Raw genomic sequence first — 24,064 nt, forward strand, 5'->3', positions numbered from 1 at the left:
GTGTTTTGTTGATTGATTATCATTAATGATAGTTGAGTTCTCTTTTGCTTCTTCTTGCACTGGAATATTTTCAAATTGCTTGAATATGTAAATTGGTGAGACAAAACACATGTAAATGATAAACTTTCGATTTATAATGGTTAAACTTTGCAATCCGCGAATCACATGCGTGCCGAACTGTTGGGGTCAACGATCCGTTCAACCCCAAATATCGACGTTTTACCTTTAGCATCAATAGAAACTTTCCATTGCACAAAATATTGTTTACAGTGGAAAAAGGTTATTTAGATTTTTAGGTTCTTCTATGGCATCACTCACGAAAACCCACTTTTGGAACAATTTGAACCAGAGGGCATCAATGGACCATATCAGACAAAAGTGTGTGCAGGATGTGAAACAGACACACCACTTCAGCAAATCTCCACAGTGCTGCTGCCGGACAGTCACAGGACAATCAGCTACACTCTTGCTGACCGAAACACAATCACGTCCGGAACCAAAACTATGCAGGCACTTTGAGGTACATCTTCATGCATACGTGGACACACACTTGCTCCCATTCCTGTTAGTAATTCAGACCAAAAAAAAAAATGTCTAATTCTCCAACATTGTTGCATTATATTATATCGTATATGTGCTCTCCAAAACTGATCAACACAAAACAGTATATTCAGGCATATTCTTCAATACTGTCCAACATTAAACAGAGCACATGGCCAAATGTCAGCTGCACATCGACAGTGGCAAGCTTCTGCTGAACAGGATGCAGACCCAGAGATAGCGATACACTATCAGGAGAATGACTGATGCCAAAAGCAGTCCGTAGTGCTTTTTAAAACCTACTCAGAGACGTGCCTCTTCAGAAACATTAGGTCTCTTATTTCAAAAGAAGATTATAATTAGCAGTGTTTTGCCACATATTGCTATGGATTAATTGTCTATTGAAAAACATTATACTCTCCTGAAATTAAAGTAGATATTTTAAAGACAGGTGGCACTTTATAAATCAATCAATCAACCAAACTTAATAATGAATTTTTAAAGGTGCCCTAGATTATGTTTTTAAAAGATGTAATATAAGTCTAAGGTGTCCCCTGAATGTGTCTGTGAAGTTTCAGCTCAAAATACCACATAGATTTTTTTAAATTCATTTTTTTAACTGCCTATTTTGGGGCATCATTATAAACGCGCCGATTTTATGCTGCGGCCCCTTTAAATCCCGTGCTCTCCGCCCACAGAGCTCGCGCTTGCCTTAAACAGTGCCTTAACAAAGTTTACACAGCTACTATAATCCTCAAAATGGATCTTTACAAAGTGTTCGTCATGCATGCGGCATGCATGCGTCGGATTATGTGAGTATTGTATACTGTTATATTGTTTACTTCTGATTTTGAATGAGTTTGATAGTGCTCCGTGGCTAACGGCTAATGCTACACTGTTGGAGAGATTTATAAAGAATGAAGTTGTGTTTATGAATTATACAGACTGCAAGTGTTTAAAAATGAAAATAGCGACGGCTCTCTTGTCTCCGTGAATACAGTAAGAAACGATGGTAACTTTAACCACATTTAACAGTACATTAGCAACATGCTAACGAAACATTTAGAAAGACAGTTTACAAATATCACTAAAAATATCATGTTATCATGGATCATGTCAGTTATTATTGCTCCATCTGCCATTTTTCGCTATTGTTCTTGCTTGCTTACCTAGTCTGATGATTTGGTTGTGCACATCCAGACGTTAATACTGGCTGCCCTTGTCTAATGCCTTTTAAAATGTTGGAAACGTGGGCTGGCATATGCAAATATTGGGGGCGTACACCCAGACAGTTACGCAACAGTCGGTATTATGTTGAGATTCGCCTGTTCTTCTGAGGTCTTTTAAACAAATGAGATTTATATAAGAAGGAGGAAACAATGGAGTTTGAGACTCACTGTATGTCATTTCCATGTACTGAACTCTTGTTATTTAACTATGCCAAGATAAATTCAATTTTTCATTCGAGGGCACCTTTAAGATGTGCCCATAGTGGTCATCTGCAAAAGATGGTTAAACTTAGAGTTTAACCTAGTAAACTCAGGGTCATTATGGAGGTTTGTTCCACCCCATGCATTTCCTTTCACAAGCTCGGTGAGAGGCAGCAGACGGACTCTTGGCACTGCAGTTTATTCCACTTTTCCAAGCCAATGATTAGATTACAGTTTGCATGCCAATTCAACAAACAATCTTGTTACAGGCTTATATGCTGGGTTCAGGGACAGAAAGATCACACCTTCTGAGGGATCACAGCTAAATACACTGCCATTCATGTCAAATGTAAACAGTGGTGATACAATGTTCATGTAAATATCCTTTTGAGCAATAAATATTCTTTAAAGGTATATTTCAATCAAAAATTAAATGTGGGTAAGTATTAAATGAGTAAATGATCCTTTTAACTTTGTGTTGCCAGTCAGGAAGAGACTCTCAAAATGATTTGACTTTCATTTCATAAATGTTCTTTTCCACAAAACAGAGACGAAGGAGACGATGGAGAAAAAGGATAAAGGAGGAGTCTCTACTGTAACAAGGTGTTTCCAAAGTAAATGAATGTGTTGTTTTGCTAAGAATCAAACACAGAAGGTCACACCAAACACCACCTGCTTTTGAATCCTCTTATCACGACCACACATCTCCAGCTCAGTCTGCAGTCAGCAATGATAAGCAACATTCACAAACTGCTGATAGCATAAGAGCTTTAGTGACATATCACACAAGATTAGCATCTTAGCCTAATGCTTATTAGCCTGTTAGCATGTACACCCGCGCCACGCTTGCAGCTGGAGGTTTAATCTGTGAAAACATTGCTTGCTTGTTGTGATGAAAAACTTTAAAAACGAACTGGAGCTTATGAACACTAGAGATCAAGCTTGAAAAACAATATTCATTATGAATATTTTATTACATTTTTAAGTTTTTTAAAGGTGCAATGTTTACATTTTAGGAGGATCTATTGACAGAAATGCAATATAATATACATAACTATGTTTTCATACTATGTTGGTGTATAAAGACCTTATATAATGAACCGTTATGTTTTTTCTACATTTCTATCTACATACACCATGGGTCGCCATTTTGCGCCGGCATGTTTCTACAGTAGCCCTAAACGGACAAACTGCTCTACAGAGCACGTTTGCTTGACTAGCTACTCTCTGCTGTCTCAGAAGACGACATTTTTGTCCTGTGTTGGCCACCGTAGATTCTCTATATAGCAATTCGCAACTTCACTGCTAGATGCCGCTAAAATTTACACACTGCACCTTTAATTAATAGTGTTATTTTATTATAATAAATCAATTATTACTATTGTAGATGTATTACTATGGCGAAAAATAAATTATTAGTAATAGAAGTATTATTATAACTATTATTATAACTACTAATTATAATTAAAATGATTATAAATATTAATATTATTTATAATTATAAATAACTATTTATTAATAGTTATTTATAATTATAAATGACTATTTATGAATATTTTATATAATAAATTAGCATTACTTTATTATCAAAACTATTTTTAAATAATTGTTAATCATTATAACTATTTATTATTTTATATAATAAATTAGTATGACTTTATTAGTAGTAGTAGTAGTAGTAATTAATAATAATAATTACTATGAGTAATAGTAATTAAAGAATTAATAATATGTTATTTATATAATTATAAACAACTATTATTAAATTAAATCATTCAATAATTAAAGTATTATTATTATTGTATTATTAAAAACAATTGTTTAAAATTGTTTATAAAAATCCTTATATTATATAACAGCTATTTATTATGTAAATGATAAATTATTATTAAATTATTATTATTGTAGATCAATTAATATTACTTAATTAATTATTCTAAATATTAAGTAAAAAAAATACCAAACCAATTATCAGTCCGACTCTAATGAAATAAGTAGCAAAATATCAAAATAATTATGTTTCACATGAAATCTTAACTTCTGAGGAAGTTTGTCCTGTTTGATGCATGTGATCGTAAAAATGTAATCAAAAGATGTTAAATTTTATAAAATGTACTCATTTACAAAAATAAAATGAATATAATATTTAATAAAAAATCTAAACGATTTATTAATTAATAAATAAGATTTCACAAGTTTAATATATTGATCATACTGCCTCTTACATGCATTTTTAACATATGCATATATATATATATATATATATATATATATATAATATATATATATATATATAAAAATATTTAACAAATATAAAAATTTGTTAAATATTTTTAATAATATTAAGTATTTTTAATATTTAATATTAAAAAATAATATTTAAAATATATTATATAAAATATATTTAAAAAATATATTAAAAAATAATATTTTAATTTGTTAAATATTTTTAATAATAAAAATATTTAACAAAAGTCTGACTCCACAAGACCAAGTTACTCCTAGCTGGGGTCAAACCTGCTTGTGTTACCAGCTTAGAGACCACCACACTGTAAAAAAAATTATTTTCATGATTTGTTATCACAACATTTTTTCTTTTGTCAAATCAACTTAGATAATTAATGTAGTTCAGATAGCATAATATTTTGAGTTTCTGTTGATTAAACCAATCACCTTCATTGTATTAACTCAAATTAATTTCAATGAACAGGTAACTTACTTTAAGTTAAACCAACAATTCTTTTTTTACAGTGTAAGCTATCACCGTTCACAGTATGCATTATTCATCAATACACGTACACTGTGCCATTTGAAAGAGAATGGGAGATGTTACTCAACTGAAGTCGATCTTTATGTTTTATGGCACTTCTACAAATCCTTGAATGGCCTTCCTTCCTAAGCTAGGAGGTCAAAGCCATCGGCAGTGCTGCTTGAACATGGAGAGAACATGGAACAATGCATTCCACAATGCATGGAGAGAACATGGAGGAGGTATAAATAGAAGGAGATAGAGAAGAGAATCACAGTGGCACGTGACAAGAGACATGGCTGGCCTAGAGGAAGCAAACGTGTGAAACAGGAACACATACGGAACAATGCCTCTGATAAGACAAGAGGTGTCTAAGGAACCTGGAATTGCGCTCTTCTCGCTCCCATCGGAGAGACAAGGCACGAGCAAACTGCAATGAGATAAATAGTTTAGCTTCTTCAAGTGGAAGGAACAATGCTGAAAGCTTAAGCATTCTCAGGAACTTCTAGAAATGAATATACCACTTCTCCAAATCATCTCATTTAGGTGGTTTGAAAAGGTTTGAATTAGAGGAAAGGAAGAACACATGTTAAATCAATTGCCGACAGAGCCAGATAGAAATAAAAACAAACCATCCGATTAATGTCATATTTGGGGCTGTTCAATTGTAGACTCCTTCGATGCCAAATCCTCATGGCTTTGATATTTGGTTAAACACACACCCGTTTCTAGACTCCGCAGTCCAACTTAATGCTGATTGCAGGAAACACAGAAAAACCCAAAAACACGTCAACCTATGTGTGATGTCACTCATGCCCAAAAACTTCTGAGCTCATGGCAAAATGAACCAGAATATACCAGCCTACATGCAACCACTGGGACAAATTAAGTCAGGAACTACTTTATGAAGTACGTTTACAAGCTTTTAGTGAGTTAGCGGTGCAGATTAACGCATAAATGTGGCAATGATTCCAGAATATTCAGCAAAAAGTAAAAAAACTTGACTTTTACATTGCAAAATTCTCTTCTTGAACATGTATGGGATATTTTTTGTGGATATACTGCAAGTTTGAGCAATAAAAAGTAATATTTAATTATTACAATAAATATTTTAAATGTTACGTAAGTAAATATGTGAAAAAATCGATCAATCAATCAATCAGATATAGCCTATATCTGATTGATTGATTGATTTTTCACATATTTACTTATGTAACATTTAAAATCCCTCCCTCCTTTAACATCTATGAGACTTTTTGGGACATTTAAAATTCAGGAAGAAATTGTAGATTTGCACACTTAAAAAAATATGAAGAAAGTAAAGTTTCAATATTATATAAGTAAATATCACAAAAATAAATAAATACCCACCTTAGTAAGCACATTTAATTTCGGAAACTAAAGAGATCATCTTCTCTTGAAACTGCCACGTAATGAAGTGGTAATTTTCAATGTTTAATGAGTTAGCAGGCTAATGACCCCAATGACCAATTATTTTAGCCTTTGATCTTTTTATCTATATGAACCCAAACCCTAAGTGTAAGCTTGAAGGCATTTTCAGATTTTTGTAGTGCATAAAATAAATAAATAAATAAAAATATATGACAATCTGATGCTTGAGTCAAATGGTATTTAAAATCAGTTATAGAGAACAATTATTATCTTGGAAGTGACTTTGCAATTTGCAGCAGTGCTGCCACCTACTGCTAGACTGACCCCTTCACAGCAAAGACCAGTAACATGCTTTTGCTGAAATACTTCAAAACTTTCTTCTGTTCACATGAAGACTTTAATATATCACTTTTGCAAGGGAATATACTTTGAATTTGTACTGCAAGTTTTTTGCTTCACTGAAAATTAAAGGCTGTAAATATATATATAAAAAAACCTGATATAAGTGTTTACAACTCAATGTGAAACTAGTCAATTGAATTCCATCTGGGGTCTTTGAAAGGGTTGTGTTCAGCAGCCCCTTACTCTGATTGTGAGGCGTTTCTGAGACTTCATCTATTATTTAGAGAAGCAAAGCCATGGATGGGGGAGGTTTGCCCTTTGAAAACGCATCACTGCCACGAGGTGGTCTTCACACCCTCAGTCCCACTCACTTACTTATTAAAAAGCCACATTCTAGTTTCTCCACAAGAAAAGATGGAGGATAAAAGAGGGGTAAAATTCAGCAACACTTCTCATGCTACATTTTATCACCCAAACCCCCTTTGATTCAAAGACTTGTCGATAGATAGATAGATAGATAGATAGATAGATAGATAGATAGATAGATAGATAGATAGATAGATAGATAGATAGACAGATAGATAGATAGATAGATAGATAGATAGATGTTTCTTGAGCAGCAAATCGGCACAATAGAATGATTTCTGAAGGATCATTGTGACACTGAGGACTGGAATAATGATACTGAAAATTCAACTTTGCATCACAGGAATAAATTACATTTTAAAATAGATTAAAATATAAAACAGTTATTTTGTAACTGTAATTATATTTTAAAATATTACTGTTTTACATTAGCCCTAACCCCAAGCCCCATACTTTTTTGAACAGTTGTCCATATTAGTTGGGTAGTTTGAAAACATATTCTTATTTGATATTTTATTACATTTAAGGTGAATTCAGGTAAACCAGGCCACTTTTGATATGATCAAACTATAGCCACATTCACCTGAATTCACCCTATATTTATCTTACATACATCTGATCTTATCCACTGTGCTTCAATAGCATACAAAATAACTGGGCTAGGAGACAATAGCAAAGCCAAAGACAGAGTTAAAAGGAAAGAAAACTCAGCTGCCTGAGTCTATCAGAAAACCAGTCATCTCCCATCAAATCACTGGGGCCATTTACAGTGCACTGTGCCACTGAGCTTCCAGCTCACAGGAAGGACAAAAAGAAGTAGAACAGAAATAGGCAGGGGAACAGGATCTGCTAAGAAAGACTTGGAATTTCCTTATCACAAAACGACAAAACGATAACGACTCTTAAATTCCAATGGATTCCAGACAGACATAACATGTCTCTCATAAGAATGATAATGGAAAAAATGTTTCCAGAAAAGGTGCAACGATTCACTGATAAGTATAGCATAATGTGTATCTCATTCTGCTTTGTTGTACCAGAATAAGTTGAAATAATTTCTTTAAGTCAAGAAATTTAAAGTTTAAGTAAGCAGAACTGGCAGATTTTTATTTTGTACTCATACATTTTAATAGTTCTTAACTTGAAATGTTTGAGTACACTTAACTTAAAATTGTCATGTAACCTCAATGTAAACATTTTCATTTGTTTAAACGTAGCTTAAAGGTGCCCTAGATTCAAAAATTTTCAAAAATTTAATTTACCTTGACCTTAGTTAAATAACAAGAGTTCAGTACATGGAAAAGACATACAGTGAGTTTCAAACTCCATTGTTTCCTCCTTCTTATATAAATCTCATTTGTTTAAAAGACCTCCGAAGAACAGGCGAATCTCAACATAACACCGACTGTTACGTAACAGTCGGGGTGTACGCCCCCAATATTTGCATATGCCAGCCCATGTTCCCAACATTATGAAAGGCATAGACAAGGGCAGAACGTCTGGATGTGCAGAGCTGAATCATCAGACTAGGTAAGCAAGCAAGGACAATAGCAAAAAATGGCAGATGGAGCAATAATAACTGACATGATCCATGATAACATGATATTTTTAGTGATATTTGTAAATTGTCTTTCTAAATGTTTCGTTAGCATGTTGATAATGTACTGTTAAATGTGGTTAAAGTTACCATCGTTTCTTACTGTATTCACGGAGACAAGAGCCGACGCTATTTTCATTTTTAAACACTTGCAGTCTGTATAATGCATAAACACAACTTCATTCTTTATAAATCTCTCCAACAGTGTAGCATTAGCCGTTAGCCACGGAGCATAGCCTCAAACTCATTCAGAATCAATGTAAACATCAAAATAAACACTGTACTTGCGCGATTAGACATGCTGCATGACGAACACTTTGTAAAGATCCATTTTGAGGGTTATATTAGCTGTTTGAACTTTTTTTATGTTGTTTAAGGCAAGCGCGGGCTCTTGGGGCGTGGAGCACGAGATTTAAAGGGCCACACACCCTGAATCGGCTCATTTCTAATTATGCCCCAAAATAGGCAGTTAAAAAAATTTTTTAAAAAAAAAGTATGGGGTATTTTGAGCTGAAACTTCACAGACACATTCAGGGGACACCTTAGACTTATATTACATCTTTTAAAAAAAGTTCTAGGGCACCTTTAACTATAACAAGCTAATTCAGAAAATACTTAACATGTTAACAATAGCATGGTTTAGCACTTGCTGAATAAGTACAGCAATATAAAGCATTTTACATACTTGCTCTCAAACCAAGCCGCATGCACCACTTGTCATCATGATGCTAACTCTCCAAAAACCAACATTAACAGAAACTCTTCTAAATTAGCATAAAAAAACATTAATCACTACTAAATCTCCCACTTAACATTAATCTTGCACAAAAAAACCCCATTATATAAAACTTAATTTTAACATTTTCCTCTCGCTTTCGAGTGCAATGGGCAAAGCATGCTGGAAAATAGAAATCCCAGCCCAGTTTCAGCTAAACTTAAAATTTGTCTAAATTAAAAGAAATAAGTTTATAAAAATCAAAACAATGAAAAAGTTCAGCTTACTTAAAATATATCAGTTCTGTGAACTTGAAAGAAAAAGAAAGTGCTAAATTTTCGGAAAAGTTAATTTGACTGAACTAAATTTAATTTAAGTTTGTCCTACTCAAACCAATTAATTATTTTGACCATTAGGGTTTACAGTGCAGTTCATTTTTATGTATTATTGACTCTTTTTCAATTGAACAACTCAACAGATTTTCACTTGTTCTGGTCAGTAGATCCTATTTCATTTTACAGATTATACACTAAAAATGCTGGGTTGTCGACGCCGATAGCCTAGTGGTTAGTGCGCCGATATATGCCGCAAATTCTTTCATGCCAACCCGAGTTCGATTCCCATCTCGAGGTCCTTTACCAATCCTGCCCCCCTCTCTCAGCCCAATGCTTTCCTAACTGCTCTTTACTGTCCTCTCCAAAATAGGCTGGAAATTAAAAATCAGACACATAATTACTAGAGGCAAAAATAATAATCAAAAGGTGAACATTTATTAATAAGCAATTTAATAAAATGGTTATTGTTTATTTATTATTAATTAAACTTATTAATAAATGTTCATTTATCAAACATATTAATAAATGTGCATTTCCAACATACTTAGGGTTCATTTTAAGCAAGCAATATTAAACAATAGTTGAGTTAAATACTGCTGGGTTCATCCATTTTCAACCCAACTTGGGTTGTTTTTAACCCAGCACTTTCTAGAGTGAGTATATTGTGAAGAGATCAATCAATACAATTAAATTTAAAAACAGGATGTAATATTTTTAATTCAAACATTAAGATGAAATAAACAAATGATTTCCACAATGCAATAGTGGCTAGTCATTCACCTGATTTAACCCAAACTGCAACTAATGGTACTAGAGAAGGGAAAAAAAAAGAAGAGTGAATTAGCATTACAAGAGGAAAATGAAGAGGTAAATGAAAAGTGTCCTACAGAGAATGTTATCCAATGGCACAGCAAGAGAGGATGATATTCAAGCATTAATATTTAAAGGAACAGTTCAGCCAAAAATGAAAATTGTCTCTTTTATAGTGTTTCTGCATCCTGAAGCATTTGAAGCTCCGGTGTGTTAAATTGTAAATGCATGGAACCAGGAACCAGTGTCTTTTGTTTGCACACAGAAAATAAATTCATACAGTTCTGAAACAACATTAGGGTGAGTATCACGGCATTACAAACATTACAGCAACAGGATTTTCATTTTTGGATGAACTGTCCCTTTAAGTGTGTACATTTCAAATACCATCTGAAACAAACAGAAACTCTATTAAACATCTGTCATTTGGGTTCAAATCCGACCAAAACTGTTCACCGACCCTCTATTGTGCTGAGAATTAATGATGAATGTAGTATCTTATTATGAAAGGCTGCACACGTGACCCTGAGACCCTGCTTTTAGCAAACAGTGCGCCCTGACAGTGAGACAATACTAGGAGCTTCTTTTGAATCAAGAAAGTGAAACTTACACACTCTCAGCCTTTTTGAGGCATCCACATTTAAATTGAAAGGGCAAAGGATGCCCCATCTCTTTGATTTGTGGAGATGTGGCGTGGTGACACAGGAAGAGTTGGGACTTCACCATCAAATGGTGTCCTGGTGGCAGAGCCATTTTAGCTAACTCTACCAGTTCATGCCTGTTAATGAATTATGCATGCATGTATGACAGTCATAACATCTGTTTACAATGCAAAAAAAAAAAAAAAATCATATTCCTAATGAGTATCTTTGTCTTGTCTTCCAATTAAAATGTCTAAACATTTTTGAACCAAGCAAAACTGAAGCAAAACTGTTACATAAAGTCTCTTTTTTGTTTGTTTGTAATATATTCCATTGCCACAATTAGAAGTGATTTCTCTGCTCAGAAAGCTGCTGTACTGATAGCATTTTTGACCTTTACACTATAAGACCTACTGACCCAGAGAATAACACTGTGCTATACGAAATTTTCTACTTCCCACTTCTTAAGCCGTAATTCTGTAATTTCGGTCAAATTATTATACATATATGTAAATGTGCAATATTGTTACGAGAAGACAAGGTTGTAGGAAAAAAACTAATAAAGAATACCAATCAGCAATAGTTCTCCCATGTTTATGGCACGCCCAAATCGGGTATCAAAATTATCTCCGAGTTTTCTAGTAGTAAATACGACTTGAAAGGGCGTTCATGTCCAAACTCCTACTGGGAAACTCGTATTTAAGATAATTCTGATGGCACGTGAAAGCTGCATAAATGCATAAATGCAGCTTTCTAAAGCATATGGCAACGAACGGATACTTGATTTTGTGAGAAACAAAACCATAAAACTTGACAAAGGAACCCTGTCGCGCGAATTGTGAATTCATCTTTACGTTAGGCCTACATCACTAAACGATTATCTAAAATGACACCTGCGCAATTTATGTTGATTTAGTAGGCTATAACTGTTCACCAACGTTAATACAAGTAACTTACATTTCAGAATATCGCCAGTTAATTGCTCTGTCAACAACTCCGTCGAAAAGCACTGCCTCGGCTGCTTTCCAAAACGTCACAGCAGAATGAATCAATCAGTGAACTAAATGATTCAATGATTCAAAAAAACTCGAGGAGAATGATTCTCACTCATAAAAACAGTCGCATTCGTTCCTGAATGTGTGTGAACATTCAGTTGACTTAATTCAATAATTCACTCATGAAAACAGAACACAATCAGAACACAAATTAGGATATTTTTGATAAAATCCGATGGCTCAGTGAGGCCTCCATAGCCAGCAATGACATTTCCTCTGTCAAGATCCATTAATGTATTAAAAACATATTTAAATCAGTTCATGTGAGTACAGTGGTTCAATATTAATATTATAAAGCGACAAGAATATTTTTTGTGCGGCAAAAAACAAACAAAATAACGACTTATTTAGTGATGGCCGATTTCAAAACACTGCTTCATGAAGCGTTATGAATCTTTTGTGTCGAATCAGTGGTTCGGAGTGCCAAAGTCACGTTATTTCAGCAGTTTGGTGGTTTGACACGTGATCCGAATCATGATTAGCCACAAAAGATTCATAATGCTCCGAAGCTTAATGAAGCAGTGTTTTGAAATCGGCCATCACTATATAAGTCGTTATTTTGGGTTTTTTTGGCTCATCAAAAATATTCTCGTCGCTTTATAATATTAATATTGAACCACTGTACTCACATTAACTGATTTAAATATGTTTTTATTACATTAATGGATCTTGAGAGAGGAAATGTCATTGCTGGCTATGCAGGCCTCACTGAGCCATCGGATTTCAACAAAAATATCTTAATTTGTGTTTCGAAAATGAACGAAGGGCTTACGGGTGTGGAACAGCATGAGGATGAGTCATAAATTACATTATTTTCATTTTTGGGTGAACCCAGTTAACCCTTTAACTCTTGAATGAATCAGTGTTTCTGAAAGAATCGATTGAATGAATGAATAAAAAAGACTGCCGAAGGCATTCGAGAGGCAGTTGTATAAATAATATTGTATATTTTGTGCTGTAATTATACATTTTGTGTCAAACACCCTTCAAACTTACAATAGAATAAATATAAAATTTAAATTTCTGTAATTATTCAGACATTGGCTCAATGCACCTATTAGCTCACCAAGGTTACTTGTAAACATTTCAACATTCAGTATTCAATGATTCATAGTGAAAATGTGTCAGAATTTAATATAAACATATACGCTGAACCACGTTCTATGTGTCTAAGTACAGGTGAACCAACAACTCCAACAAGTGAAAAATTGTGCATCGAAAAACTCAAAAGACTTGAAAGTAAACCACAAACTTCAAAATGTTGATCTTCAGCCCAGTGGAACCTGACTGGGTGAGTGCCTGGAACAGAAAGCTAAATCAGAACAGCTCACATGTGTATCTAACACACTCACGGCAAAGTTAAGCGAAAAGAACTTTAGCTTTGCTAGTCAGTCAGGCAAGTAGAGCCTAATGTCTACTGGCAAGCTCGTCTTCACTGAGAAGGAGGACTTTGGACAATTCTTCGTTCCTCACGGCCCCTATAAAGTGATTAGATTCCGTGTCAGTGGAACCAGTTAATGGCGATGACAGGGCTAACAGTGAATTAACACACAAGTCCACAGGCCGAGCTCAGCTCGGTCGTGAAAGAAAAGCATTCAGAGGGGGGTCATTGGGAAGCCTTCAACAATTTAATCTGGATTTATGTTGCAGACCTCAGTGGAAATTTTGCAGGAAAACCACACACACACACACACACATAGACGGTTGCTGGAGAAGACCTGCATAAATAAAATCAACATCTCGTTTTAATTCAGAGAAACGGGGTATGCCAAGGGTTGGTGAGAACAACCTGTTCTTTGTTGAACTGTCAAGCCATGACACCCTTATTGTAATAATGAATGTGCAGCTGCACTGCAGGTGAACTGAGCAAACACTCGTTCTTTATTGGCCACAGAAGGAGGGAAATATCTGATGTTGGATGGTTCATAGAAACGTTCTACAAGGAACAAGAACAAGCCAGTATGCAGTGACCCTAAAAAGTATTCTGACATAAATACATTAAAAATGCACAAAACACTTGACTATACATCTTTTATGATGATCATGAGTTTAATTTCTGAATTAAAATGAATTTAGATAATTTCAGGGAGCATAAAGTAGTCCTAATTTATATCACTGTAAAAAATGACTGTGATTTTAACAGTAAAAGACTGTAAAAATGCTGCGGTGAAAAACTGTCATTTTCAAACTGTAATTTTATGGTAAAATACCGTTAAATTCACCGTTTTTTGAAGTGAAAAATAACAATTCATTGTAAAATTTACAGTGAAAAACCGTAAATTGACATTCCCACAATTCCCTGCGTGACACTTCACATTTGATATATTTTCGTTGAAATAACCTTCTATATATTAGTATTGTCCTCCTCAGCTTGTGGAAAAGCTGCTTGTGATGAACTTTGATTCATCATGTGACTCTTATCACCACTGTGTTTGGTGACTGTCAGTGTATTATAAAGGTACAAAACAGATATTAGTACTTCATTAGGTTGGTAAATTAACATTATATCAGTTAATGAAATACGTTATTTTACCGTAAATTTAACAGATTACGTTGCTACTGTATTTTTTACGGTAAAGTTCTGGCAACCACAGCTGCCGTTTTTTTACCGTAAATTTTACTGGGATTTTTTTACAGTGTAGTATAATATAAATGATAGGCCACCGTATGCATGTAACTTTTAGGAAAACTACACAAAGAGCTCAGCCCTTATAGGGATAGTTCACCCAAAAATTCTGTCATCATTTACTCACCCTCAAGAGGTTCCAGAGGTTCTTTCTTCTGTTGAACACAAAAGATGATATTTTGAACAACATGAGTAACCAGACAGTTTATGACACCCATTGACTTCCATTGTATTTTTTTCCTACTATGGAAGTCAATGGGTGATGTCAACCAACATTCTTTAAAATATCTTCTTTTGTGTTCAACAGAAGAAAGAAACTCATACAGGTTTGGAACAACATGAGGATGATTTAATGATGACAAAGTTTTCATTTTTGGGTGAACTATCCCTTTTTGTACCATTTTTGAGGCAACACATTCTTTGGCTAATCATAAGCTTAGTTCATCCAGACAATTAGCCTGGCATACGTCTGGGGGGATTTGAGGCTGATTCTTGATGATGTTGAAGTTCCTACGAGGGCCTCCAGGTCTGTCTAACACCCAGCAAATCATTAGATCTAATCACCCTCACATATCATGGCAAATTAACGAAAGGATTTGACAGTTAACATGGAATGTGGCTTCTTCAAAGCACGAACATGGATGGTGCCCCAGCTGTTCGAATATGGGTACTGGGGTACCAGTGTCAATAGAAACTCTCCATGCTCTGAAGAACACATGGATGATGTGCTGCTTGTACATTCACTTTAACTTATTCTAAGTACGTGTGTTTTGGAATATTCAGTGAACGAAGGCTCGGAAATTGCCATCCATGTGGAAACTACTTAATGTATTTGTTTATGAAAAGGGATAGTTCACCCAAAAATGACAATTCTGTCATCATTTAATATCCCTCATGTTGTTCTGTGAACATAAATGAAGATATTTTGAAAAATGTATTTTGTAACCTATTTACTTTAACAGTATGGATGAAACAGTTCCTCAAAATATCATCTTTTGTGTTCTACTGAAGAAAGAGTGGAAAAGTCTTATAGGATTAGGTAAAATAATCCCTTTAAAATGTCTTAATTTTAAAAGTTATTTTTCCTTTTTCAAGCATTCTTGGAATGAAAACAGAGTTTGGTCTAAAAAAAAACCTACTTTTACAAAAATTCACCTTGCGAGTAAAATAGGAAAGGAGATTTCAGAGATGTGTTTGCAGCAAATACAAAATATAGCTATGAATTTTTCGATAATGTGAATTAAATATGCTCAGCTTACTTTTTTCTGGTCTTCGAGAGCATGGGTGATAGTCTTCCTCTTCTGCTGAAGCTGTTGCTGGTGCAGCTGGTGATGAGGACAGAGATGTTGGCATGTCTCTGAACCTACCTCCATTATATCGGAAAACCCGGGGCTCCCAACCAAATCTACACTCCAAAACATGCGAGATATTCCGAGATCCTTCCTCGATCGAGATGTTCCCCTTATCAGACATTAATTTTGGTCATTAAAGCTAGGATCAAACGAGGGGCTTTGCTAACCTTCATTTGGCTGCTCCGCTGTTCAATGGTTTGGTCCAGCACAACCAGAGTTGGAGGATCTGCACTGATCTTTGGTTCATGATCCCAAGTGAGCAGTAATGGAACTTGCTGGGGGGCCGAGGGTGGCTCAGTCCTAGAAGCTTCGTTTTTCTCCAGCGATGCACGAGTGAGCATCTCAAGTCACATTTCATATTAGCCATAGAGCTGTCATATTGGAGATCCTCTGCCACCTAGAGTCACGCATGGATTGAGAAGTGTGTGTGTCTTGGAGAGAGAGAGAGAAGTAAAAGTGTCAGAAACTGGTCTGAACAACTTATCATCTCTAATGTCAACAACTTTTGAACATGAAGAGATCCAAAAGAAAGTATGAGTTTTGACACACTTTAGGAACCTTTACATTTTCAAATTCAGTGCAAATGAGTAGAAATGCACTAAATGCAGTTCATTTGCATTAAATTCACTAATTGCACTAATTCAATTTCACTAAATGACTTTAATCAAATCGTTTGCTCCTAAATACACTTTGCAACACTGTCTAGACAGTTTTAGATTTACATTCCCTTGCAATGTCTTAACTCAGGCAGCAATTTTATGACACAAAACAAGAAAAAGTAGAAGCAGAAAGGTAATTACCTCAGTATGACACTCCATTTGGTTTACAAAAACGGTGCAACTCTTCTTTCGGGTATTGTAAGCGGAACCGGCTGGAAAAGTAGCAGTGTTGTTTATGACGTCATGGCCAGCCCAAAAGAACACCCCCCAACCCCACCCCGTAAAAGCGAGGTCTTTTAGCAGCATTTATCGTTGCCATGGGAACTTTGTTCGTGAAGAATTTGTACGCCATCTAGAGGAGACAATCCACACTGACACACACATTCACACAAGAAAAATCGTGTCTGGTTTTACTTCACACTTTTTATTCCAGATAATATTTCTCAGGGGAGATTTTGTATCAACTTTTCCACCGTTATTGCTCAGAACAAAAGATACAGCTTAATGGACCCTGCCATTAAACAGATAACGACTGGCTTTTCAGCGAAAGTTAAAGGGTTAGTTCACCCCAAAAAAATTCTGTCATTTATTACTTACCCTCATGCCGTTCCAGACCTTCGTTAATCTTTAGAACACAAATTAAGATATTTTAGTTGAAATCCGATGGCTCAGTGAGGCCTGCATTGGGAGTAATGACATTTCCTCTCTCAAGATCCATAAAGGTACTAGAAACATATTTAAATCAGTTCATGTGAGTACAATGGTTCAATATTAATATTAGAAAGCGTCGAGAATATTTTCGGTGCGCCAAAAAAACAAAATAACGACTTTTTATAGTTATGACCGATTTCAAAACACTGCTTCATGAAGCTTTGGAGCATTATGAATCTTTTGTGTCGAATCATGGTTCGGAGCGCCAAAGTCACGTGATTTCAGCAGTTTGGCGGTTTGACACGCGATCTGAATCATGATTCGACACAAAAGATTCATAATGCTTCGAAGCTTCATGAAGCAGTGTTTTGAAATCGGCCATCACTATAAGTCGTTATTTTGTTTGTTTTTTGGCGCACCAAAAATATTCTTGTCGCTTTATAATATTAAATTGAACCACTGTACTCACATGAACTGATTTAGATGTGTTTTTAGTACATTTATGGATCTTGAGAGAGTAAATGTAATTGCTGGCTATGCAGGCCTCACTGAGCCATCGTATTTCAACTAAAATATCTTAATTTGTGTTCCGAAGATTAACGAAGGTCTTACGGGTGTGGAACAGCATGAGGGTGAGTAATAAATGACATTATTTTCATTTTTGGGTGAACTAACCCTTTAACACACACACACACACACAGAGTGAATCACAAAACATTTCAGCAAAAAATGTAACAGATTATCTTGTTGGACAGAAATTTTACTGAATTTAGCTATATTTAAATGCAGTTGAACACCTGATTTGAAAAATAACCTTGTCCTGAGAACACTTTTTGGTTAGTTACCTTCATCATAGAATTGTATGAAATTTCACTTGTTACCCCAGATAACTAAATATGATGTTATTTCAATTTTAGTTTGGACTCAAACCCCTTATATAACTAATTTAGCGATAGCTCCATTAAGAACATTTCCTATATACACCGATCAGGCATAACATTATGACCACCTTCCTAATATTGTGTTGGTCCCCCTTTTGCTGCCAAAACAGCCCTGACTCATTGAGGCATGGACTCTACTAGACCCCTGAAGGTGTGCTGTGGTATCTGGCTCCAAGATGTTAGCAGCAGATCCTTTAAGTCCTGTAAGTTGCGAGGTGGGGCCTCCATGGATCGGACTTGTTTGTTCAGCACATCCCACAGATTCTCGATTGGATTTAGATCTGGGAAATATGGAGGCCAAGTCAGCACCACAAATTCATTGTTGTGCTCCTCAAACCACTCCTGAACCATTTTGATTCATCAGACCAGGCCACCTTCTTCCATTGCTCTGTGGTCCAGTTCTGATGCTCACATGCCCACTGTTGGCGCTTTCGGCGGTGGACAGGGGTCAGCATGGGCACCCTGACTGGTCTGCGTCTATGCAGCCCCATACGCAACAAACTGCGATGCACTGTGTACCTTTCTATCAGAACCAGCATTAACTTCTTAAGCAGTTTGAGCTACAGTAGCTCGTCTGTTGGATCAGACCACACGCCTTCGCTCCCCACGTGCATCAATGAGCCTTGGCCGTCCGTGACCCTGTCGCCGGTTCACCACTGTTCCTTCCTTGGACCACTTTTGATAGATACTGACCACTGCAGACCAGGAACACCCCACAAAAGCTGCAGTTTTGGAAATGCTCTGACCCAGTCGTCTAGCCATCGTCTGGCCCTTGTCAAACTCTCTCAAATCCTTACGCTTGCCCATTTTTCCTGCTTCTAACAAAATGTTCACTTGCTGCCTAATATATCCCACCCACTAACAGGTGCCGTGATGAAGAGATAATCTGTGTTATTCACTTCACCTGTCAGTGGTCATAATGTTATGCCTGATAGGTGTATATATCTTATTTATTTTTGTTTTATTTTTTGTGAATGAATTGTGTTGTACTCATGATATGACAGCAAGAGGCGCCAGAGAGCTAAAACAGACATCATAGAACACCTACATCTGAGAAAACACACACACACACACACACACACACACACACACACACACACACACACACACACACACACACACACACACACAAACCTAACCATCACAGGAAACTGTGCACATTTTTACTTTCTCAAAAAAACTCATTCTGTATGATTTATAAGCCTTTTGAAAAGTGGGGACATGGGGAATGTCCTCATAAGTCACCTCTTTTTGTAATACCTATGTCATACCCATGTCATTATACACATTTGTGTCCTGATATGTCACAAAAACATGCGCACACACACACACACACACACACACACACAAAACAAAACAATAATTTGTAAAAAAAAAAAAAAAAAAAAACATTTTTCATGAAAAAATGAAAGATAATTTGTTACTGGATACAAATCTCTTTAATAAATAATACTATCACATACTGTTATCTCATTCAGAGGCTGCTAATTAGACAGAGATCTGAGTAAACTTTATTTTTAATTAGGCTCAGCAACAGCCGCTTTCAGGGCTGTTAATGGGATTTGGGTCATCGTCACTCTGATTAAGGGTTTAATTTGTGGATTACAGTATGAAGACAGAGAGGAGGTGTCATGTTTACTTATGGCTTTCTGAAGATCCATCATCTGTGATCTTGAACATGACTCCTCTATTCAGATCTGTTTAAAATCTGCAGAATTAGTCTGACTGTGTGATCAGATGGCCTAAAATCCCACATAATAAATATTCACATCCTTGTCCTTACTTTCAGGCCTAAAATTACATTTAACATGAAATATTCATAATTATGTATGTTTTCAGTTTGTCTGTTTTATTCCATGGCCCTGTTGCATAAACTGCTAAGACTAGTCTTGCAAGTTAGACATCACATTTTTTTTAAAGACTGTTTATAACCGTTTTAAGTCAGTTACATAAAAATGTAGATTGGTCTAATTTGAAACCAAAAAGTAAGACTGATTGCCCCTTGATTAATCGATAGTTGGTCATAGTTCTTAAGCACAGTTTTAACATAATGGCTATGTTTATGTAACTGGCCCCAAAAATTAAATAAACTCCCATTTTTATAAAAAGGGGAACATTCAAAATACTCATAAAATAGTTTTAGATACAAAGCATCTAAAGCAACTGTAGGCAACTGTACGTGAGCCTTGACCAGATGTTATTGTTTTAATTTGTTTCATGCTAATTTATACTGATTCGCCCAGTGATGTGATATTGCTTCTATGGAAATGCTGAATAAACAAAAATGTACTCATATAAGTTACAATATTGGAGTTACTTTGTCTTTTTTGTACAGTCAAAATAAACCGTTCTACGCAACAGTGTTTTGTTTCTGAATGAATCGAGTAATCATTTGAACGAGTAATCTGAGAGAATAACAGGCTATTTGAGTAAATAAATGATTACAAAAAATAAAAATAATTGATTTATAATAATAATAAATGATTTGAGTGAATCATTAAGACAGTCATTCGTTTCATTCTCAAATTTTGCACAACTCAGCTCAGTGAATGACCCACCTTACATGTTTGGTACCAAAATTAATCATTGTTTTGAATGAATTGGTTGAGCGAATAATTCAATGACTCCCTCATACAGACAATTGCTTGTTTCATTCCTGCGTCCAAAATTGCATACTTCTCTACTATATCGTGGGCAAAATATATTTTAACATATAGTAGGAAAAAAACTATGTGACAAAAGAAGTATGTCCAAATTCACAGTACTCATTAAAGAGTAGGCAAAAAGTATACCCGGATGACCTAGTATTTGTTTGAAACTCAGTACAATTGAAAAGTCACTTGTTGACAACTACTTGCGTAACGATGTAACCCGCAGAAAGATTGAGTAGGTCTTTCTGAAACATGCACACACAGACAAGCGTAGTGATAGGAACAGAATACAAATTAGCACTCTTTTCGAGAACCAGAATTCTTGTATAATGAGGAACAGAGGCTATAGATTGTTTGTTAATGCTTGAGGCAAAACTCCATAACAGGTGTTGTGCCGAATTCCGACCCCCTGCCAGATTACTACCCCCCTCATTGAAGTTGCTACCTGATTGCCTAATCCTAACCGAACCCCTAATCCTAACCCCTCCCCCACACCTACTCCTAAACCCACCAATACTAGGGGGTAATAATCTGGCAGGGGGTCAGAATTTGACACAACACCTGTACCAAATTTCTTATTTTGCAACTGGAACACAAATACACTCTTTGCTTTGTTTCATTTCATTCAAATTCATGAGGCCACTTTGAGCGACGGAGGCCGAGGAGGAACTGCCATAAAATGTGTCCTGTTATCGTTGTTTTTATGACACAGGAAGAGAGTTTGTCACTGATGCGAAATTGAATACCATAATTCCTCAAACAAAGCTCCTGTCTGTGCCGTCAGCGAGTCGCGAAGAGGCAGTTCACTCGCTGCTTCGCCAATGGAAGCACATAATAACCCGACAGTTTGTCAGCACCGTCCGGAAATTTATGACACAAAAAGATGCATATCATTGCAGTAATCTCTGCCGCTTCGCAAGCTCTCCACTTGAAACGCATATTAGAAATGAGGCATTAAAATTCATGAAGGCTCTCGGTGGTCCCAAAACCCATGCGATCTGGAGGTACGTGTGACATTGAATGTGATGGACTGATAGTGTTTAATAGAATTAAATTCTTTCATTTTAACAAGTAGTAAGTATATCTGTCCTTTGTGGAAGACTGCAAGAACTGTAACCTTTGATAAACCTGCTTTGGCAACATCAGTGATTGATGACAGAAGAATTCATTGAATCAGAGATTGAGAGAGACAGAGGTCCTGAGATGACAGGAAGAGTGGGAACGAGGTTGAGGTCTAAATAAGCTTTTTACCGAGGCACATGACATTCTATCTGTAGCTTGCTTACCCTCTCTCTCTCTCTGTAGCCCACAGAAACAAGTCAGTGTATCACAGCGTTGAGGACAAGGTGATAGCAAGGCCAGAGAGACACAAATCAATACTTCATTTGCTGGGCAAGATTTACTTTCCGTTGCCATATCAAACCTATCAGTTGTTGTGGAAAAAAAAGGAATTGGTGAAAAACTCCTTTTAAGAGCTTTAATTTTCCCAAGACCTGATAAATGTCAGAGAGGGCACAGGCCCATTATAAGTCAAGACACATGTGCAGGTCAGGCCCTGTATAAGTTTGAACTCCATTTTTACATCTCTACAAACAATATATTTTTGAGAAAGAACATTTAATGCAATTCACATAAAAGTTGTTTTGCTAATTGCTTGATTTAATTGAGAAAGGGGAAAAGAGCCAAAACAAGCCTCTGATGAGTATCCTATTTAATATAACCCATTAGTCTCATCTTCAGGAGATGATTTTTCTGACCTGCGGTAGCTGTCTATATATTGTACAGTTTAAGGGTGATGTGTTCACGAAAATGAAAATGTAGGGGGGACCTATGTTTTTCTGTAGTTGGCCTCAGACTCTGGAATGAGTTGCCCATTTCGATTAGACTGTTTTTAAATCTAAGTTAAAAACATATTTGTTTGACAAAGCATATAATACATGTTGAAGCACCCTTACGTTGTATTTTATTGTTATTTTATAATGCTGAAGCACTAATTTTAGTTTATTTTATGGTATTTTTCTACAATTCTTTGTGTATGTGTTTTTATTGCTTTATTTATTTATTTATTTTAAACTTTTTGTGTTTTCTGTGTTTTTCGTAATTGTAAAGCACATTGGACAATGTAGGTTGTATTTAATTGTGCTATATAAATAAATTGCCACTGCCAAAATTACTTCTTCTTCTTTCTTTTTTTTTTTTTACATTTTCTGAAGAAAATGTGAGTGATGATTTTCAGGTGGTTGCCAGGACGTAATGCAGTTGCTAGGGGGTTCTAGCTAGTTACTAGCACATTGCTTTGCAGTTGCTAGGGTGTTCTTAGTGGTTGCTAGAGTGTTGCTTAACAATTTCTTCTTGTCAGTGCAAAGCCAGCACTATTCTAGGGTGTTGTAATGTTGCTAAAGTTTTCTAGCTGGTTGTTGCTTCATAGCTGCTAAGAGATTCTTTGTGGCTACTAGAGAGTTTCTATGCTGTTGCTTGGGTGTTACTTGGTTGCTTTACACTTTTATCAGTGCAAAAGCTAACACTATGCTAGGTTGTTGTGAGTGGTTGCTAGGGTGTTCTGGATGGTTGCCAGGGCGTTTCTAGGTGGTTACATGGGTGTTCTGGGTAGTTGTTTGGTTGCTTTACACTTTCTGAAGAAATGGTGAGTGGTGTTTGGAAGTGCAAAAGCTGACTCTATGCTAGGTTGTTGTGAGTGTTTGCTAAGGTGTTGCTATGCAGATGCTAGGGTGTTCTGGGTAGTTGTTAGGGTGTTTCTAGGTGGTTTCTGTACACTTCTAGGTGGTTTCTGCAAAAGCCGACACTACAGGTTGTTATGAGTGGTTGCTTTCTGGGTGTTCTTGGTAGTTGTTAGGGTGTTTCTAGGTGGTTTCTGTACACTTTCTGAAGAAATGATAAGTTGTGCTTGTCAGTGCAAAAGCCGACACTATGCTAGGTTGTTATGAGTGGTTGCTATGGTGGTTACATGGGTGTTCTTGGTAGTTGTTAGGGTGTTTCTAGGTGGTTTCTGTACACTTTCTGAAGAAATGATGAGTGGTGCTTGGAAATACAAAAGCCATCACTATGCTAGGCTGTTGTGAGTGGTTGCCAAGGTGTTGCTATGCAGATGCTAATGTGTTCTGTGTAGTTGTTTGGGTGTTTCTAGGTAGTTGCTTGAATGTTCTGGGTTGTTGTTAGGGCATTGCTAGGTGGTTTCTGTACACTTTCTTAAG

General features: G+C 35.9%; 1 protein-coding gene across 3 annotated transcripts in view; it reads right to left on the minus strand.

Annotated features, from left to right (window-relative positions):
* nav2b (neuron navigator 2b) overlaps window positions 1-16,902 on the minus strand; it is a 117,765-nt gene extending 100,863 nt beyond the window's left edge. Inside the window, exons 1-2 of one of the 3 annotated variants that reach the window (XM_048157944.1) lie at window positions 16,751-16,902; window positions 16,118-16,381 (exon numbers count right to left, since the gene is read on the minus strand). In XM_048157944.1, coding sequence (XP_048013901.1) covers window positions 16,118-16,291 — 174 coding nt within the window. In that variant the 5' untranslated portion in view covers window positions 16,292-16,381; window positions 16,751-16,902. Of the gene's footprint in view, window positions 1-11,874; window positions 11,962-15,857; window positions 16,033-16,117; window positions 16,382-16,750 lie in introns of those variants that run through there. The other 2 variants (XM_048157947.1, XM_048157951.1) reach the window with 2 other exon arrangements.
* Between the last annotated feature and the right edge of the window lie 7,162 nt (window positions 16,903-24,064).

The sequence above is a fragment of the Megalobrama amblycephala genome, linkage group LG15 (genome assembly GCF_018812025.1).
Source record: "Megalobrama amblycephala isolate DHTTF-2021 linkage group LG15, ASM1881202v1, whole genome shotgun sequence".
NCBI classification, from domain to species: Eukaryota; Metazoa; Chordata; class Actinopteri; order Cypriniformes; family Xenocyprididae; genus Megalobrama; species Megalobrama amblycephala.